This window comes from Cebus imitator, unplaced genomic scaffold (assembly GCF_001604975.1).
Source record: "Cebus imitator isolate Cc_AM_T3 unplaced genomic scaffold, Cebus_imitator-1.0 Scaffold72, whole genome shotgun sequence".
In the NCBI taxonomy this organism is placed as follows: Eukaryota; Metazoa; Chordata; class Mammalia; order Primates; family Cebidae; genus Cebus; species Cebus imitator.
The window spans coordinates 5513041-5531875 of record NW_016107387.1 but is presented as its reverse complement, the minus strand read 5'-3'; the positions used below and the strand labels follow the sequence as shown (position 1 = coordinate 5531875).

At 49.8% G+C, this 18835-nt stretch overlaps 1 protein-coding gene and 1 long non-coding RNA gene across 2 annotated transcripts in view; one reads left to right on the top strand and one right to left on the bottom strand.

The window, feature by feature from the left end:
- Nucleotides 1-545: 545 nt before the first annotated feature.
- Nucleotides 546-15834, bottom strand: CCDC42 (coiled-coil domain containing 42). Its single transcript, XM_017531466.2, has 7 exons — nucleotides 15481-15834; nucleotides 15042-15147; nucleotides 14589-14693; nucleotides 12089-12286; nucleotides 6483-6704; nucleotides 6205-6363; nucleotides 546-815 (listed from the first exon to the last, which is right to left on the bottom strand). Exons 1-7 carry the CDS (start codon nucleotides 15561-15563, stop codon nucleotides 738-740), a joined length of 951 nt encoding a protein of 316 aa, XP_017386955.1. The 5' UTR covers nucleotides 15564-15834; the 3' UTR covers nucleotides 546-737.
- A 70-nt stretch (nucleotides 15835-15904) lies between these two features.
- Nucleotides 15905-18835, top strand: part of LOC108306514 — a 95806-nt gene continuing 92875 nt past the window's right edge. Inside the window, exon 1 of the long non-coding RNA XR_001826175.2 lies at nucleotides 15905-15985. This is a non-coding gene — a long non-coding RNA (uncharacterized LOC108306514). The remainder of the gene's footprint in view (nucleotides 15986-18835) is intronic.

Sequence of the window (18835 nt, the reverse complement as noted above, 5' to 3'; positions counted from 1 at the left end):
TTAATCCCAGCACCATGGGGGGCCGAGGTGGGTGGATCACCTGAGATTGGGAGAGCTCGAGACCAGCCTGACCAACATGGAGAAACCCCGTATCTACTAAAAAAATACAAAATTAGCTGCGCGTGGTGGTGTGTGCCTGTAGTCGTAGCTACCTGGGAGGCTGAGGCAGGAGAATTGCTTGAACCCGGGAGGCAGAGGTTGTGGTGGGCCAAGATCGCACCATTGCACTCCAGCCTGGGCAACAAGAGCGAAACTCTGTCTCGAAATACATACATACATACATACATACATACATAAAACAAAATAAAATAAAAATAAACATTTGAAGTGGTGGATACAGGAAGGGTCCCCTGTACTGATGTTCTGGTTTGTTGCCCACCTGAACACTGACTGTGTGTGCGCCCAAAGCTGAGAGGACACCAGACCTAAGATGCGGTTTCTAGCTCCCAGGCAGCCTAGGCGACCAGCTTCGAGAGCGAGAGCTTGTGAAGGGTCCCCCTTCGCTGACACTCTTCCCCATGAATAAAGTACCAAAGGGAGAGACAGAACTTGAGAACACACTTCTTATAACATTGACTGTTTTCAGGGATTGAGTGAGGCCCAAGGGGAAAACAGCCAGGTGCTCTCCAGCAGGAAGGCACAGGGGCGTTGGTCCCCGCTGAACTGACTGGACTGCAGTTCCTGGCTTATCCTCTCACAGTCTCTGTCTCAGGACGTTCTGGAACCAGGCTGCTGCCTTAGACTCGGACTTGCTGTTGTTCCTTCTTTTTCACCTCTGCCCAGATGTCCGACAGGTCTTGGATAAACTGCTGGATCTAAAAAGGCAAGGAGCCCAGTGTTAACTCCGTCCCCCAGAGGCATCCCTCCTCCCAAGACGGAGCATCCCAGGCATTCACTTGCAAAGAGTGCATCGCTTTTCTGTGACTGACTTTTTTTTTGGATATGAGAGTCTTGCTCTGTCACCAAGGGTGGAGTGCAGTGGCGCAATCTAGGCTCACTGCAACCTCTGCTACCTGCGTTCAAGCGATTCTCATGTCTCAGCCTCCAGAGTAGCTGGGATTACAGGTGCCACCAGCTTGCCTGGCTAATTTTTGTATTTTTAGTAGAGATGGGTTTCACCATGTTGGCCAGGCTGGTCTTGAACTCCTGACCTCAAGTGATCCACCTGCCTCGTCCTCCGACAATGCTGGGATTACAGGCATGAGGCACCACACTTCTTGAGGAAGCCGCTTTCTTTCACTTGACAATGTTTTGAGGTGAAATTGAGTGTCAGGTGAAGCCAATTAGAAGCAACAAACAAGGATCGAGCTGGGAACTCCTAGAGGCAGGCCTGGTGATGTGTGAAGTCCAGGCTGAGAATCAAACAGGAGGGAGAAGAAAGAAAGGGTCATAAGCAGGCTAGTGGATGAAAAGGATTTGGCAGGCAGAGTCCCGTCAGCATGGGTAGACCGCCCTCCACAACTTCACCACCCTCAAGGTGGTTGTGCACTCGAAACCCAGAGCTGATGCTCATCGTGATAACCTTGAGTCATGAAAAGAGATGTAAATTCTGTTCACTGGCTTCTGTTTTGTTTTTTTCCTTTTTTTTTTTTTGAGATGGAGTCTCACTCTGTTAACCTTGAGTCATGAAAAGAAATGTAAATTCTGTTCACTGGCTTCTGTTTTCTTTTGTTTTGTTTTTCCTTTTTTTTTATCTTTTTGAGACGGAGTCTTGCTCTGTTGCCCAGGCTGGAGTGCAGTGTGGTGTGATCTTGGCTCACTGCAACCTCCACCTCCCAGTTCAAGCGATTCTTCTGCTTCAGCCTGCTGAGTAGCTGGGATTACAGGTGTGTGCCACCACACCCAGCTAATTTTTGTATTTTTAGTAGAGACAGGGTTTCACCATGTTGGTCAGGCTGGTCTCAAACTCCTGACCTCGTGATCCACCCACCTCAGCCTCCCAAAGTGCTGGGATTACAGGCATGAGCCACCGTGCCTGGCCCTGGCTTCTGTTTTAAAGAACACACAGTCAGCATAACACAGAAAAGGGTGCTACTCCAGAAGTCAGATGACCTAGCTGCACCTCCATTACAGTTCTGGGGAAATCACTGCATCTTTCTGGGTCTCAGTTTCTTCATCTTTAATAAGGAGAGAGGGAGAACAGATTGGTCCAGACAGCCTCTAAGACATCAGTTCTAATGCAAACAAAACCACAATGAGATACCATCTTACGCCACTCAAAATGCCTACTATTAAAAAGTCAAAAAATTACAGATCCTGCTGAGGTTGTGGAGAAAAGGGAACATTCACACACTGTTGGTGGAAGTGTAAATTAGTTCAACCATTGTGGAAAGCAGTGTGGCGATTCCTCAAAAAGTTAAAAGTAGAACTACCGTTCAACCCAGCAATCTTGTTACTGGGGATATACCCAAAGGAATATACATCGTTCTACCATAAACACACATACACGGGATGTTTACTGAAACACTATTCACAATAGCAAAGAGATAGAAAAAACCTAAATGCCCATCAATGGTAGACTGGATAAAGAAAATGTACTTATACACCATGGAATACTATGCAGCCATAAAAAAGAATGAGATCATGTCCATTGTGGGAACATGGATGGAGCTGGAGGTCATTATCCTTCGCATACTAACACAGGAACAGAAAACAAAACACTGCGTGTTCTCATTTATTAGTGGGAGCTAAACAATGAGAACCGGTGGGTACAAAGAGGGGAACAATAGACACTGGAGCCTGCTTGAGGGTGGAGAGTGGGAGGAGGGAGAGGACCAGAAAAAATAACTATTGGATACTAGGCTTAGTACTTGGTTGATGAAATAATCTGTACAACAAACCCTTGTGACATGAGTTTAGCTGTATAACAAACCTGCTCATGTACTCCTGAACCTAAAATAAAAGTTAATAAAAAAAAAAAAATTCAGTTCTAAAACTTCTGTTTTTCAAGGCTATCTCGAGATGGAACTACGCAGACTGTCCAAAGGTCTCGACAACTGTCAGCTGCTGATACTGTTACTATTACCAATATCATTCCCATTTTGCAAATGAGAAAACAAAGAGTCAATGAATTAAAGCAGCTTTCCCAAGATGACAGCTTTCCCTAGAAGACAGGTCAGCATTTCTTGAGCTATGTTCTCATAATAAATGGTCACATGCCTCAAGTCAGTTTTAGAAACGCTGTCTGCTGGGAGCATCTCAGGGCACAGCAAAGACTCTAAGTCCTGTTTGTTTTTTTAAATCTTGTCTTCGTTTAATTTAGTTTTCTAAATGTGTTAGTCTGTGGAGTCCCTTTACTCCCCCCTAGGAAACAATATCTCAGGATTCAGTTTGGAAAGTGCTTGTTCAGATAGTTTGGCTTTTCTTCAGGGATAATGCCAAACCTTCCATGACACACTCTATGGAATTCAAATTGCCCTGGCCTTCTGCAGAATCACTTTTCCTAAGCTGTCCTGTGCACCACGCTCCTAGTTCTGTATAAGCAGCTGCCTTACGAAGCCCCTGCCTGCACTGGTTGCAGGGATGCTGTTGAGAACATCATAGGATGTCAATGAAGGCTCATTGGGAAATTTCCGTGAGAGCTAACTGCCAGGAAGAGGAAACCTTATCTTTTCTTATTCTAGTATAAGAACTACAGGTGGCTTTTCATTTGGATTGCCAGGAAGCTCAGAGCCAATTAACTGTCCCTGTCTGAGGGACTTGGTAACTGTCCCTTGGTGAGAACCAAGGGCAGTCTGTACTTCTCTCCATCCTTGACCTCTGATTTCAACTTGTACTTTCCCAGGTTGAATTAATTTTAAATCTTCAGGTTACTTGGTCATGTGTATTTCTATGAGTAGCTTCATCTCCTATGGGAATGAAGTGAGATATTTTCAAATAACTTTTGGGCAATATGAAGTTCTCCTGTAGAGGTGAATCCAAGTTGAGAGGGATTCAGAAACTCAAAATTTGGAGTGGATGGACTAGAAGCTATGGTCTCAGCAGGGGATGAGCTTGTGGGAGCGAGGGGCTGGAGGGTGGCATCTCCCACTGAATCTTGAGACAGAGTTTTGCTCTTGTTGCCCAGGCCGGAGTGCAATGGCGCGATCTCAGCTCACTTCAACATCGCCTCCTGGATTCAAATGATTCTCCTGCCTAAGCTACCTAAGTAGCTGGGATTACAGGCACTTGCCACCATGCCTGGCTAATTTTTGTATTTTTAGTTGAGACGGGGTTTTATCATGTTGGCCAGCCTGGTCTCGATCTCCTGACCTCAGGTGATCCAGCCACCTTGGTCTCCCAAAGTGCTGGGATTACAGGCGTGAACTATGGCGCCCCACCCTCCGGCTGCATCTTTCTTCACAACAGCTAAGGGCAGGGGCCTGAGGACCTCTGGGAGGCCAAGGAGAGGGGGACTGAGTATCTTTTTTTTGAGACGAAGTCTCGCTCTGTCACCCAGACTGGAGTGCAGTGGCTCGATCTCGGCTCACCACAGCCTCTACCTCCCGGGTTCAAGAGATTCTCCTGCCTTAGCCTCCCCAGTAGCTGGGATTACAGGTGCCCGCCACCACGGGTCTGGCTAATTTTTGTATTTTTAGTAGAGACTGGGTTTCACCATGTTGGCCAGGCTGATCTCAAACTCCTGACCTCAGGTGATCCATCTGCCTCAGCCTCCCAAAGTGCTGGGATTATAGGTATGAACCATCTTGCACAGCTGGGCCTGAGGATTTCTGGGAGTCTCTGACACCCTATTCTGGGAGACAGGGGTTTTGAGGCCAAAACTCTTTTAATAATAATACTAAAATGTTATTTGCCTTTTTTGCTCTTATTCTCTCATGAGTCTACAGTGGCATTTCCAGAGTGGAGTTTCCGTGACATATGCTGTCACAACAGAATGAATGCAGAAGCGGACATGAGCACCTGCCTGTCCTCTGTTAAACCAGACATTAAAGGGATTTGCAAGTGTGTCAAACAATGCCATTCTTCTCACAAAACACTTTTGAAACTTTTTTCATAAAAATGCTGTTTCTATTGACATATTTTTATTATTATTTAAAATAAATGAATTAAATATTTTTAAATTTTCTCCTTTAATTTCTATTATGGTAATTACCAATAGATACAACCCCTAGAAAGGAAAGCTCTCTGGGAGTCCTCAGTAAACTCTAGGAGTGTAAAGACAAAGTGCTGAGAATTGCTACTTTCAGAACAAACTTTCTTACAAATCCCCTCCTTTGGGCTGTAACATAATTCTGTTCAAACATGCTTTAAGTGGTAGGCTTGATTATTTGTTTTAGGGAAATCCTTTTGCATTGCTGTGTATATTTCATGAGTTTACCCTTTTTATTTTTTCAAAGTAGGGAAAGTGCCTCTCAATTTTTTTTTTCTCGGTTCACTGTAGCCTCTGCTTTTGGGTTCAAGTGATTCTTCTGCCTCAGCCTCCCGAGTAGCTGGGATTATAGGAGTGTGTGCCATCATGTCCAGTTAATTTCCTTCTTTTTTTTTTTTTCTTGAGATGGAGTCTTATTCTGTCACCCAGACTGGAGTGCAGTGGCATGATCTCGATTCACTGCAACCTCTACCTCCCAGGTTCAAACAATTCTCCTGTCTCAGGCTCCCAAGTAGCTAGGATTCAGGTGCACACCACCACGCATGTCTAATTTTTGTATTTTTAGTAGAGATAGCGTTTCACCATGTTGGCCAGGCTGGTCTCAAACTCCCAACCTCGGGTGATCTGCCCGCCTCGGCCTTCCAGAATTCTGGGATTACAGGCGTGTGTCACCAGGCCCGGCCTCCAATTTCTCTTTTTAACAAACGGTGGATCTCAGGCTCAGGCCTTCAGCAAGCCACAGTATCTCACTAGAATTTAATAAGGCTGTTTTGCACAACTAATGGATTCAATATAGGTCCCTGCTACTGCTTTGTATACTGGGGCCAAAAAGGGTTTAGTGCTAATGCAATGATTCTCAAAGTATGGAGCCTGAACCAGCAGCGTCACTTGGGAACTTGCTGAAAATGTAAATTCTCATCTCAGATCCACTGAGTCAGAGACTCTGGGTGTGGGGCCCAGTAAGACTCCTCCTCCTCCCAGGTGATCCTGATATTGTGAAAATTTGAGAGCCCCTCCTCTGCTGCTCTGTTGGGTTCATCCTTCCACCCAACCAATTGGCAACCTCTTCGGCCCAGCAGACCCAATGGCCCCAGTGCCTGTCCCCATCATCCTACCATGTCCAGTTGCTTGTGCGTGTCCTCCAGCGCCACCTCAGTTGCCTCCTTCAGCTGCTTGCTCACGATCTGGAAGAGGTTCAGTGTGGCCATCTTAATGGTGCCAAGCAGGAGGGTCTTCTTGGCAGCAGTGTTCTGGATGTGTGCCCAGCGAGATTCCTGGGGAGGGGATAAGGATGGGGCATGAGCACAGAATGTGGGGTGTGTGTGTGTGTGTGTGTGTGTGTGTGTGTACTCAGAGCTCTCACTCACCCAGTGCCTGCCCCGGGCCCCCTCACCCAGATGATGACGTTGCTGCGGGCACGGTCAAAGCGCATCTGCAGCCTTGCCAGCTCATTGTTTTGCTGCAGGATTTCATCATCCTTCTCTTCCATGTAGTGTGCCAGCCGGGCCTTGGCATGCTCAATCTTCTCCTGCCCCTCCTGTGCAGACTGCATGAGGTCGTGGTGCATGCTCATCAGCGTCTTGTAGCGCGCGATCACCTCATGGATCTCCTCGAACTGTGGACAGGGGCTCAGGTCAATGCACAGCCAGCCTCAGGGGCCTGATGGAGCCACCCAGTCCTGCCAACCCCCAGCCTGGATGCCTGGACATCTGGGGAGACAGGCCCTTGGCCAGGGGCATGGCCAGAGGCTGTGAGGAACATTGGAGTTCCTGCTGCCTGCCTCTCCTGGGTTTGTATCGGCCATGGTCCATTTGTTGGGCTGGGGGGATGTACAACTGGGCCAGGGATTTCCAATTTTAACTGCATGTTAGAATCACCTGCGGGGGCTTTAAAAAGGATACCTGCCAGTCTCTACCCCCAGAGATTCAGATGAATAAACAAGTCTTCTGTGGTCTCTGACACCTGAATTTTGCAAAAGATCCCCAGGTGGTTCCAGGCACAGCCAGGGTTGATAATTGCTGGTGGAGGGCATTTTGATATGTCTCCTAAGGCAAGAATTTCCTATTCAATGAGGTTGTACCAAGAACCACTTATAAGTCAGAAGCTATGCTAAATGCTAGGGAAATAGCAAAAGATGGGAAATCCAGACTCTGCTCTTAGGAAGCTTACAGCCTGAGGGGTGGCATGGAGGGAGGACAGACAGACAAGTAAACAGTTACAACAGTAAGATAAGCCCTATCTTTGACTGGGGACAGGGCTGGACAGGAATCTGGGTGAGGCTTCCAGTTGGTGATCTCTGGTATTTATTCATTTGCTGAGGGAGAAGCGGGGGCTAGAGAGGGTGCTGGTGGGGCAGGTGGCCTGCCAGACTCAGCTCACCTCCTCCAGCATGGTCCAGAACCACGCCACTTTGGCCCTAATCCTCAGGTCCCGCTCAGTGGAAGAGAGGCCCTGAAACTAACTCTCTTTAGAAGGCAGAGCATGAGCACCAGTTCTGTGATGCCAAGTTGCCTTTCTAGGGGCTTATCAAAGCATGCCTTTCAGCCACTCAGGGGAAACTTCCTGAGCACCTTCTCCATCTCATGACATCGCCAGGGACGGATGGGTGTCCTGGGAACTGCCCTGCTGGCCTTTCCCCAAATATGCCTCTTTGGGGAAGGGCCACCCAACTCAGCACTGGAGGAGGTAGAAACAGCCCGAAAAGGTTTATTGGGAGAAAGGGTGGCTGAAATGAGACAGGAGGTATGAATAGATGACAGCCAGCAAAATGAGTGTGGGGAGGTGAGGCAGTGCGACAGGTGGAGGAGACAGCCTGGACAAAGATAAACAGAATAGGGGGTCGCATGTTCACGACGTTCAGGGTAGCCTGAGTTCAAGATGGGGAGGAAGAGATTGACAAGAAGAAAAGAAGAAGGAAGAAAGAGGGAAGGAAGAAGAAGGAGAAGAAGAAAAAAAGAAAGAGAAGGCAAGAAAGAAAGGAAGAAAAAGAAAGAAAAAAGAAGAAAGAAAGAGAAAGCAGGCAAGCAAGAGTTCAGTAAACCTTGGGAAGGAGTGTGGACTTTATCCATTGAAGGATTTTAAGAAGCAGAGAGGGCTGGGCATAGTGGCTTCTGCCTGTAATCCCAGCATTTTGGGAGGCTGAGGTGGGTGAATCACGGGATCAGGAGTTCAAGACCAGCCTGGCCAAGATGGTAAAATCCTGTCTCTACTCAAAATACAAAAATTATCCAGGCATGGTGGTGGGCACCTGTATCCCAGCTACTCGGGAGGCTGAGGCAGAGAATTACTTGAACCCAGGAGGTGGAGGTTGCAGTGAGCCGAGATTGTGCCACTGCACACCAGCCTGGGTGACAGAGTGAGACTCCATCTCAAAAACAAAAAAGCAGAGAGACAATTCACATCTACATTTCTGAAAGTTCATCTGGCACACAGTGCAACAGCGTACCACAGTTCAAATAAACAGACTACATCCAAGCTACTAGGAACACACCTCTAAAACTTAATGCTGATGCCAAAACGATTCAGGTGTCAAATCAAAGAGCCTCCAGCGTCCAAAGATGAGACGATTTGAACATTAGTAAGAATAAGTGCAAAGGATTAAAACATACCAAATATGTTAAAAACCTATAAGTTCACAATGATACTAGAAGCATTACAGGTGAGTGCTAGAGAACCAATTCATTATTCTGAAAACTGTAAATAAAGCATTTGACAAACTTTCTCTGTAAGACCCACACAATCATCAAATGGGAAGGTTCTCTCTTATGAAGTCCTTTTCTTTAATGGTAGTGTTCAGGCAAATAAACGAAGAAGGGTTGCTAGTGAGTATCTTCCCCCCACCATTGAGGAAACCAATATCCTGACTTCTATCACTAAAGATTAATTTTACCTGTTTTTAAACACATGAGTGGAATCATGCGATGTAACCGCTTTTGTGTCGGGCTTAAGAAGCGTACCAACTAAGGGCAGTGTGAGGACCTTAGTGGACCACAATTGGAACAAACCAACTATACAAAAAGCATCTGTGCAATAATTTGTCTTAAAAGACAGGATCTCACTGTATTGTCCAGGCTGGAGCACTGTGGTACAAATATGGCTGACTGCAGACCTGACCTCCTGAGCTCAAGCAGTCCTCCTGCCTCAGCCTCCCACATACTTGGGACCACATATGTGTGCCACTATGGCCGACTACTTTTTATTTTTAAATTTTTTTGTCGAGTCGGGGGGAGGGTCTCACTTTTTTGTTCAGGCTGGTCTTGAACTCCTGAGCTCAAGTGATCCTCCCACCATGGCCTCCCAAAGCACTGGGATTACAGGCATGAGCCACCACGCTTGCCCCATTTTGTTCGAGAAATGATACTGATATTTGGTGTTAAGGAATTACTATCAATTTTATAGTAGGTGTGACAATGGTGTTACAGTTATGTTAAAAAGAATTCTCATCTCTTAGAGATACATACTGCAGAGAGACACATATGGTTGAAAATATACCATTTGCTTCAAAATGGCAGAGGTGGGCTAGTACGGGGGATGTGACTATGAATTGATAATTTCTGGAATCAAATATTGAGCAGCAGATGTTCAATACACTGTTGTCTTTACTTCTGTATATGTTTAAAATTTTTCATATAAAAAGTTACAAAACGTTAAATGTTATACAATAATAAAAACAAGCATGAGATGAGGATTTTTAAAAGCAGGGTACTCTTGGTGTCTGAGGAGAGGTGAAGAAGCATGAGATTTGGAAGGACACAAAGGATTTCATTTATTGGATTTCAATTGTCAGTAGTGTTTAAGACAGCAGAACTGGGGGCAGATGGGGAAAAGATGAAGATTTAGCAAAGCTGTATGATGAGTACTTGGTTGCTATTATGTGTGTCTCTATACTTTCCAGTATGCTTAAAGTATTTTGAACAAAATAAACAAAGAAGAAAAGAAAGAAAGAGCGGGGTGGGAGGAATGTCAAACAGGCTGGCCAGGAATGACGCCGAGTTGAACTCCAGATGAGGTACCACTGGTGGCCTGGATGGGGAAGGGGCCGGGACTGGATTCCAGAAATACTTCCAAGGCAGAACAGACCAGATCTGCTGATTGATAGCTGTGGCACTGAGCAAGAGGGAGGAGCCAAGGAGGCCCAGGTTCTGGCAGAGCTGTGGGTGGGTGGTCCTGCCATTCACCAGCACAGGACAAACCAGCAGCAGGGTTGGCCTGGGGGTGGCAGGAAGTAGATGAGATGAGTGTGCATGGGGAAGAGTTAGATGTGGGGGTCTCAAACTTAGGAGCGAGACACAGGCCAATTTCCTCAATCCTAAGATACATATTTTAGCAACTCTGAACTCAAGACACATCTTACAATATTTTGTTTGTTTTGAGATGGAGTTTCCCTCGTCCCCCAGGCTGGAGAGCAATAGCATGACCTCAGCTCACTGCAACCTCTGCCTCCCGGGTTCAAGAAATTCTCCTGCCTCAGCCTCCTGAGTAGCTGGGATTACAGGTGCCTGCCACCATGCCTGGCAAATTTTTGTATTTTTAGTAGAGATGGGATTTCACCATGTTGCCCAGGCTGGTCTTGAACTCCTGACCTCGTGATCCACCCACCTTGGCGTCCTAAAGTGCTGGGATTACAGGTGTGAGCCACCACATACCTGGCCACGTCTTGCAATTATTGGCTGTTTTAATATGGTAGTCCCTCCTTACTTCCCGCCCCCTTCCCCACAAACCCTAACCATGAAATGAACCACTGACCTTATAGCACATAGCAGCTTTGAGTGGAGGAAATAACGCAGATGTGGGACTCATGCATGAGTAAACTAGGTGAGTGGTTTGATATGGGAATTGCAGGAACTTTAAACAGCTGGGCATCCTGTCGCCCCTCCTCTAACAGGACATGGATCCAAGTGCCTGGAGGGGGTGCCTCTATCTGCCCGGTGGGGGGCTCTTCTGGCTGTTGGTCACATGGGGGAGGAGATAGTGTGACATGGGTGGCATTCATGGAAGGCCCTGGTCATTGATCAGGGAGAAAAGTGGAGGATCTGGGACAGAGCACCTGGACTCACCATGTAAGAAGGATCTGGGAAGAGGCCCTTCTCCACCCCAGCCAGGAGCCTGAGAAGGAGGAGCCACAGAGTTCAGGGCGGGGGGGGGGAGGGGCGTGGTTTCTGGTTTCTTGGGGGGGCATCAGCAGTGTTACACTGCAAGAGGCATGCTGGAACTGAGAAGTTCCCTGGGCTTGGGCCACAGGGATGGCAGGAAGAACCCTGGTCAATTACACCGTGGGGCCCACGGAGGAGTGGCTAAAAGCAAATGAGCTATGAGACTGATGAGCTGTGAGACACTCGGCAGGTGACTTAACCTCTCGGAGCTTCCATTTCCTTCTCTGTAAAAGGATGATCAGCTTGGGTTCCCCTTGGGGCTGACCAGAGAACTGAATGAAGTTACCCATGTGAAGCACCAACTCCCAGGCCCAGGACATCTGAAACACCCCAGTTCGTATGGTGTTTCAACACCAGGAGGCTGGGTGTTTTTCCAGCTCCTCTCCCTGCCCCTTCCCAATTTATTCTCCAGTAAACAGAAGACACTGAGAGGAGGGGACGCAGGGATAGAGAGGCCACCTGCAGACACACACACACACACACACACACACACACACACACCCTTTAGACAGACACAGCCAAGGATACACATGTAGACATAAGCATGCAACTCATGCAAGACATATACACAGTTGTGACTCAAGACACACCGCTGGACCCCACCCCTTGGGAAACTCATCCAGCCTCACCAGAGGCTTCTTTTAGCTGCCCCCGACTGCCCCCCCCAGGACCAGTTGCATCTCCTTAGAGCAGGGTGTCCCTCTCTGCAGAGCCCCTGGGGCTCAGAAAGTCCACAGTCTGAAGCCAGCTGAGCCTGAGCTCTACCCTATGGCCCCAGGCCCCAGGAAAGAGGAGGTGGGGCTGAGGCAGGTGCCAGGGCCGACCCCGCTGGGCTCCTTGGACTCACCTCGGAGTTCTCCACCACTTTCTCTAGGTACTTGTTGAAGATGGAGTAGTCCTGCAGCTTGGCGCTCAGCCGCTGGTGCTCCAGCCGCAGCGCCACCATCTCCTGCTTGCCCCTGGTCAGCTCCCGCAGGTGCTGACACCTGAGTTCTCGCTCCTTGTTGACTTTCTTCATGGCTCGGATCCGTTTCTGGTCATTCTCCTGGGTCCGGGGGAAGCAGCACTGGTCAGGAAGCCTCGCCCAGTCCTCCCGGGGCCCAGGCCATCCTGGGGCTGGTGGTGCCCTCAGACCCCTCCATGTGCTCAAAGCATCCTGGGAACAGGCAGAGACTACTGGGTCACCCATGGGACAGAAATGGGGTGAAGGAAAAGGCTCAGGGGTATTTGAAGCGGCTTGAGGAGACTTCTGTGGACTGAGGTGGGGCTCAGGGGACTGTGGGACAGAGGTTTCATACAAGGTCAAGAGGTGGCCCTGGGGGCCAGGGGAGGGCAGACAGGAAATGGTTCTTTCCTGTGGGACTTGGGCTCTGGACTTCAGAGTGGACTAGGGGAGACCAGCATTGCATCGGGCTCAAGAGCCTGGAGGGAACTCAACCCCCTGAGAAGATTGAGAAAGTCTGGAAGTGGTAGCAGGAAGCCTTCTCACAAAGCTTCTGTTGTTTCTGTTCTTCCCAGTGGCCATTTTCTGTGGAGCAGAAGGACCACTCCTGGATCAGAGCTGGGAGGCACGAATTTTCTCCTGATTCGCTGCTCAGTGCCTCCATTTTCCCAGCTGTGGAGATGGGAGGCAGGAGCCCCTCTCCCTTTCACAGGCTGGGGTAACAGGGCTGGAGCTACAGGAAGATGAGCTAGGAGATGCACCTGGTGCTGTAGGGCCTGGGGATAAGGCCACTGGGAGAGCATGCACCTAGGAGCTCAGACTTGCATCCCACTTAGGGAGGAGATGGTACAGGCAGTTCAATGCGGGAAGACAGAAGGAGGCTCAGCTACTGCATTCGATCCAATCCTGCCTCTTCTTTCTGCCAAGCCCTCCCCTAAGATTAGGGGCAAGCCCACCCCTCGCCCTGTGTGACTCCTGTCTTGCATCATCGGCTCCTGTGATTCCACATGGACAGACTTATGGAGTGTGGCACTTGGAGGCCACTGAGGAAGGTGCATGGAGGATCTGTGTGCTGCCCCGTAAGCCCAGGAGAGGGCTGAGGGGGTCTAAACCAGTGGCTTTCAAATCCACCTGCTCATCAGAACTGCCTACGGAGCTTTTTAAAAAATATAGAGGCCAGGTGTGGTGGCTCATGCCTGTAATACCCAGCACTTTGGGAGGCCGAGGCAGGTAGATCAAGAGATCAAGACACGGAGACTGTCCCAGCCAACATGGTGAAACCCCGTCTCTACCAAAAAAACACAAAAATTAGCCAAGTGTGGTGGCACTCGCCTGTAGTTCCTGCTACTTGGGAGGCTGAGGCAGGAGAATGGCTTGGACCCGGGAGGCAGAGGTTGCAGTGAGCTGAGATCGTGCCACTGTACTCCAGCCTGGGTGACAGAGCAAGACTGTCTCCAAAAATAAAAAATAAAATATAAATGAATGAATGAATGAATGAATGAATGAATACAGAAGCCTGGGCCCAACCTCAGATCTGCTGAAAGCAACAAGGAAAGCCCCGGGGGTGTGTATTTGTAGCAAATTCTCCGGGAACTGAAGCTGCTGACCCTTTGAGTACCATTTGGAGAATGCTCACACCCAAATCTCCTCCTGCCCCAACTACTCCATACGTGCTTCTCTGGCTGCTAAGAAGAACTGGACCTCTGGAGAATGTGCCCAGTCCATGGACTTCCTGTCCCACATGGCTTAGGCAGAGAGCAGGAAGGAAGATGCTTAAGAGCGGGGCTCCTTTGTAGCAGACAGCAATCATTACCAGCTCCCAGAGCTGGATCAGGCCTTTCAGAGCTGTGTAAGTGCTAACTGGAGTGGGTCTGGATAAATCTGGATTTTCAGACAATTACATTGCTCCACTAAGGAGTGAAGTGAGAGGGGCATCTTGGAATGGACTCTGGTGCCTGGTCCTTCAACTATTCCCTGCCTGGACCTTCAGTGCAAGGACAAGGATGGAGGGGTGGGGTGGACGGAGGGACTAAAACTCTGTCTCATTCATCACTGTATTCCCCAAGTGCTGAGTCCTGACTGTAGCACATTCATTCATCCATCCATCCATCCATCCATCCATGCATTCATTTACTGGATAAACTGTATGTCCTATGTACTGGAAAGGAAATAGGAAACAGCCATCTAGAGGGGGCAGAGACTGATAGGTAAATGGGAAATTACAACTGGAGACAGGTGGGGGACATAAAGGATGCCCAGGGAAGTGCCAGACAGTATAGGAGCACTAAGGATACTTTTAACTCAGGGCGAGGAGTCAGCAGAAGCAAGGAGGAGGAGCGACAGTTGACCCGACTGCTAAATGTGGATCCCCCCTGCCACTGTGGCCACCCATGACCCTTCAAACCTGGATGAACTGCTCAAACTTCTGGATGTGAGCCTTCAGCTGGGCTTCCTTAACGCCCAGTTCCTCCCAGCGCAGGTTCAGGCTTTCCATTCTGAGCTGAAACATCTTTGGGATGGGAGTGTGGGAGCAGAGGGGTCAGGAGGGCCCCTGACATGGGTACCAAGGAAAACCCCAGCATCTCCTGCCCCAGAGGCTCCATCCTCAAGCCCAGGAGGGTCCAGAGGAGCCTCCCACTTTCCATCCCATGCCTGGCTCAGAGCAGAGGATCCCTGGACACTGGTACCCCCAAGACCCAGATCCTTTCTGTTCTCCCTGAAGAGACTAGACTGCCATAGAGGACTCCTGGCTCTAGCCACCTCACCCACACAATGGAGAGCTGTCCACGGGATCTCCCAGAGCCCCAGCCCATCCGCTCCTTCCCTGTACCTCTGCCCTCCATCCCCGAGTCCCCACCTTCTTCTTCTGCACCATAGCATGATGCATGATCTTCATCTCCTTTTTCTTCTCCAGTAGCCGGATGGATGGCGACTCCAACTCTCCCTGAATATTGGGGAACTTCCTGTCCAAGATGTGAATGCAACAGGGCTGTGTGTTCTGAGGCGGATTAGTCTGGGGCTGGGAGTAACCGGTGGAGACAGGTACCTATGGGGAAGGAGGGGCCTCTCTCTCTTTCTGAGGGAAAGGGATGTTGTGTTGAGAATTATAGAGGGCCATATGGGAATAAGCTGGAGGAGAGTGACAGGGGTAGGGACCAGATGATGGGGTGGACTAGTGCCAAGGTAATTTGGGGCACTGGGTTACAGGAGAGGAGGGGACAGACAGGTTGGAAGCTGAGGCATGGGGTGGATGTGGGTGGTCCCAGGCACAGAGGGGCCAGGCCTCGGACACTCACTGCAGCATCTGCAGCAGCCGCTCCCCATACTGCAGCCTGAAGTACTCGGCCAGGTCTTCCTCCTCCATGATGCCCAGACTCATGGCGGCAGTGACCTCCTGGCCCAGGCAGCTGACTCTTCACAGTGAAATGGTGGGTAGCAGAGCCGCAGGTGGCTCAGGGGTGGTGGCTGAGCTCTTGCTTCTCCCGTCGGCCTTCAGGGTCCCACTGATGACAGTGTTTGAGACTCTGCAGAAGGTGGCTGGAGACAGGATGGGCGGCTCAGGACGATGTGCTGGGGCAGTGGGTGGAGGGGGGAGATGCGGTTACCTAGCAACAGGCTGCCTGGTTGCGTGGCCCACACGTGGAGCTCAGGCGCTGCCCTCTGCCCCCTGCTCCCATTGGTCCTCCCCTTGCTGGGGTCGTGCCCTCTGCGCCTGCTCTTTGCCCTGAGGAACCCTGGGAAGGCGTCAGGCCTGGTTAGGTGCTGGTTGCGATGGAGCCTAGGGCCAGGAGGCAACTTCGGGTGAGTGTGGCTGAAAAGGGGCGTCTGGTGGAGGAGGGGCCTTGTGTGGGCGCCCTTCTCCCGGGGCCTCTCTGGGGTTCAGGAGTGGGTGAGGGTGAGGGTGAGGGAGGGGCCAGGACTTGGCTGGATGGCCGTGAAGAGGAGAGAGTGAAAGGAGGCACTTAGCGGCGGCAGGGGGCTTGTCGCGCGGAGGCCCCGGGTTAGAAACCACGCCACGCGGGGAATATGCGCCAGGTGTTTTTTGTGTGTTTGTTTTGTTGCTTGTTTGCGCCGCCCTCTCCGCTCCTCTCTGTCTGGGACGGGGAGCGGAGTGGGGTGCGGTGGGCTGAGGTGGGCTAGGGCGCTCGGGCCGGGGCGTGTCAAGAGCGCAGCAAGCCCGCCCCGCCGCATTGCCTGTCGTCTGGCGCCCCCTGCTGGCCGTCCGCCGCGCCCTGCTTCCGGGCCTGGGAGGAAGAGGAGACGTGTAGGGGGTGGCGCTGCCCACCTCAGCCCTGCTCCCTTCCCACGCTCCGCCGGAGCCTCCCCTCTAGAGCGGATCGTCACACACACCTGTCGCTTCCAGCCAGCCCAGTGGGCTCATCAGAGAAAGCAGGACATCCCCCAGCCCACGCAGTACACAGCCACACAATCCCCACCCCTAAACAAGAGGTGGTTCTCCACCGGAGTCCCGTAGAAAAAGGCCCAGCAGGGCGAAGATAAGACCGCCTAGAACCATTCTAAGCTCCTCGGAAGGGCATGTTTCACTGTTTATCCAGAGAGGCTAGCACAGTCAATCTGGGGTTCCCCTCCCTTTCTCTGAGGCTGTAGCTCAGTCTTGGGGCTGTGCAATGCCAGCCCTTGAGGAGGAAGCCATCTGTTTCTGAAATCACCCGTTCTCCCTGGTATATGAGACATATCCTTGATTCTCCTCGAAATCAGGTGGTCCAGGGCCACGTTGGTCCATAGTGGTAGCTGCTAAGACATCCTCTGCTCCAGCCCAAGTATCTTCTCCTATCTGGAAGTTCTTTCTGCTGCTTGGTTTGGTGCCTGTCATGGGAGTTTTCATGATCTTGATCCTCACACACCACCATCCCTTTCTGCCCTCCTAGGGGCTTATTCACTATCATCAGAATAGCAAAGGAAAGAACTGGCCCCCACAGTTCAATTACTTCTGCCTGGGTCTCTCCCATGACATGAGGAAATTCTGAGAGATTCCATTCAAGTTGAGATTAGAATGCGGACACAGACAAACCATATCCAACCCTAATCTCCAATGTAATGGTACTTGGATATAGAGCCTTTGGGAGGTAATTAGCTCCTAAGGATGGTGCCCTCATGATGGGTGTAGTGCCCTTATAAGAAAAGAGAGAGCTTGCCTTCTCTCCCTTTGCTGTCTGCCATGTGAGGGAACAATGGGAAGATAGCCATCTGCAAACCAGCAAGCAGACCCTCAGCAGACACTGCCTCTCCTGGCACCTTGATGTCGGGCTTCCCAGCGTCCAGAACTGTGAGAGAGAAATGTTGAAGTTTTCCAGTCTAGAATTTGTGAGAGTAGCCCAAACTAAGACACTTACCGACATGGTATATTACCAATCTCTTAAAATTTGCCAGTCTGATAGGTGAAGTGAGTCGTGTATAGAGCCATTTCTTCTTCTATGTGTCTCCTGTTCATGTGTCGTGCCCATTTTAAAAAAGTTGCTTCACATTTTTATTGATTTACAGAAGGTCTTTATTCTGGAAAGTAATCCTGCATTTTTGATGCTCACTTTTCATCCTATTCCTTTTGAGTGGGCTGGTTGGACCCTCATTGGATGCAGCCAGGGACAGGAAGGCAACTAAAGCAGCAATCAATGGCAGGTGGACCAACAGCCAGTCACCCAGACTGATTCACCAAGTCGACAGAAGAATTAGTTTTCCCTTATTCTAGGCTTGGGATTCTCTACAAGCAGAAATGGCGCTAAACAGGGGAGGTGGAACAATATTTGGTCTGTTCACCCTGTGACTACATCATTTGGAGGTAGATAAAACAGACCTGCAGTCCCCAATAATGTTTTTGTTTGTTTTTTTGAGACAGGGTCTTTCTCTATTGCCCAGGGTAGAGTGCAGTGGTATGATCATGGATCATGCAGCCTTGACCTCCCAGGCCCAAGCAATCCTCCCTCAGCCTCCCAAAGTGCTGAGATCACATGCATGAGCCACTGTGCCTGGCCATCCCAAGAATGTTTTGAGAGCTCAGGCTCAGTGCAGACTCTTGTTAACAGCCTAAATTCATCCCATTGTAAGTTCACTCTTGGGCATTGCACAAACCCTTCTCAAATTCCTCCCTACTTGCCTCATTTGCATGTGGTTTATGGTATTGGTGACACGAGGAAGGGTCCTAGAATGGAGGCAACCTGTAGCAATAGCTTCACGGTTCCATTTACTGGAATAGTAATTGCATTCTAGGCTCAGCCGTGATTGTGTTTAAAAATAAGATGTTAGTCTTATGTGTCTGTCGAGCATCTCCTTAGAGTTCATTGACTTCAGTCATTTGATTTCTACTAACGAAACCCAAGATACTTCCTTCCTTTCATAAATAGTTTTACTCTATTGGCCAGACGCAGCGGCTCACACCTGTAATTCTAGCACTTTGGGAGGCCAAGGGGGACGGATCACCTGAGGTCAGGAGTTGGACACCAGCCTGGCCAGCAAAGTGAAATAGTGCCTCTTCTCAAAATAGTGAAATTAGCTGGGTGTGGTGGCAGGTGCCTGTAATCCCAGCTTCTCAGGAGGCTGAGGCAAGAGAATTGATTGAACCTGGGAGGTGGAGGTTTCTGAGCCAACATTGAGTTACTGCATTCCAGCCTAGACAATGGAGCAAGACCCAATCTC

What these genes read in the sequence shown, in the direction of transcription:
- CCDC42 (XM_017531466.2), bottom strand. Translation starts at nt 15,563, where the DNA reads ATGAGTCTGGGCATCATGGAGGAGGAAGACCTGGCCGAGTACTTCAGG. An exon ending in CGGCTGCTGCAGATGCTGCA is followed by an intron (nt 15,148 to 15,480) that starts GTGAGTGTCCGA and finishes CATCTTGGACAG; the next exon opens with GAAGTTCCCCAATATTCAGG. An exon ending in AAGTGGTGGAGAACTCCGAG is followed by an intron (nt 6,705 to 12,088) that starts GTGAGTCCAAGG and finishes CCCTGTCCACAG; the next exon opens with TTCGAGGAGATCCATGAGGT.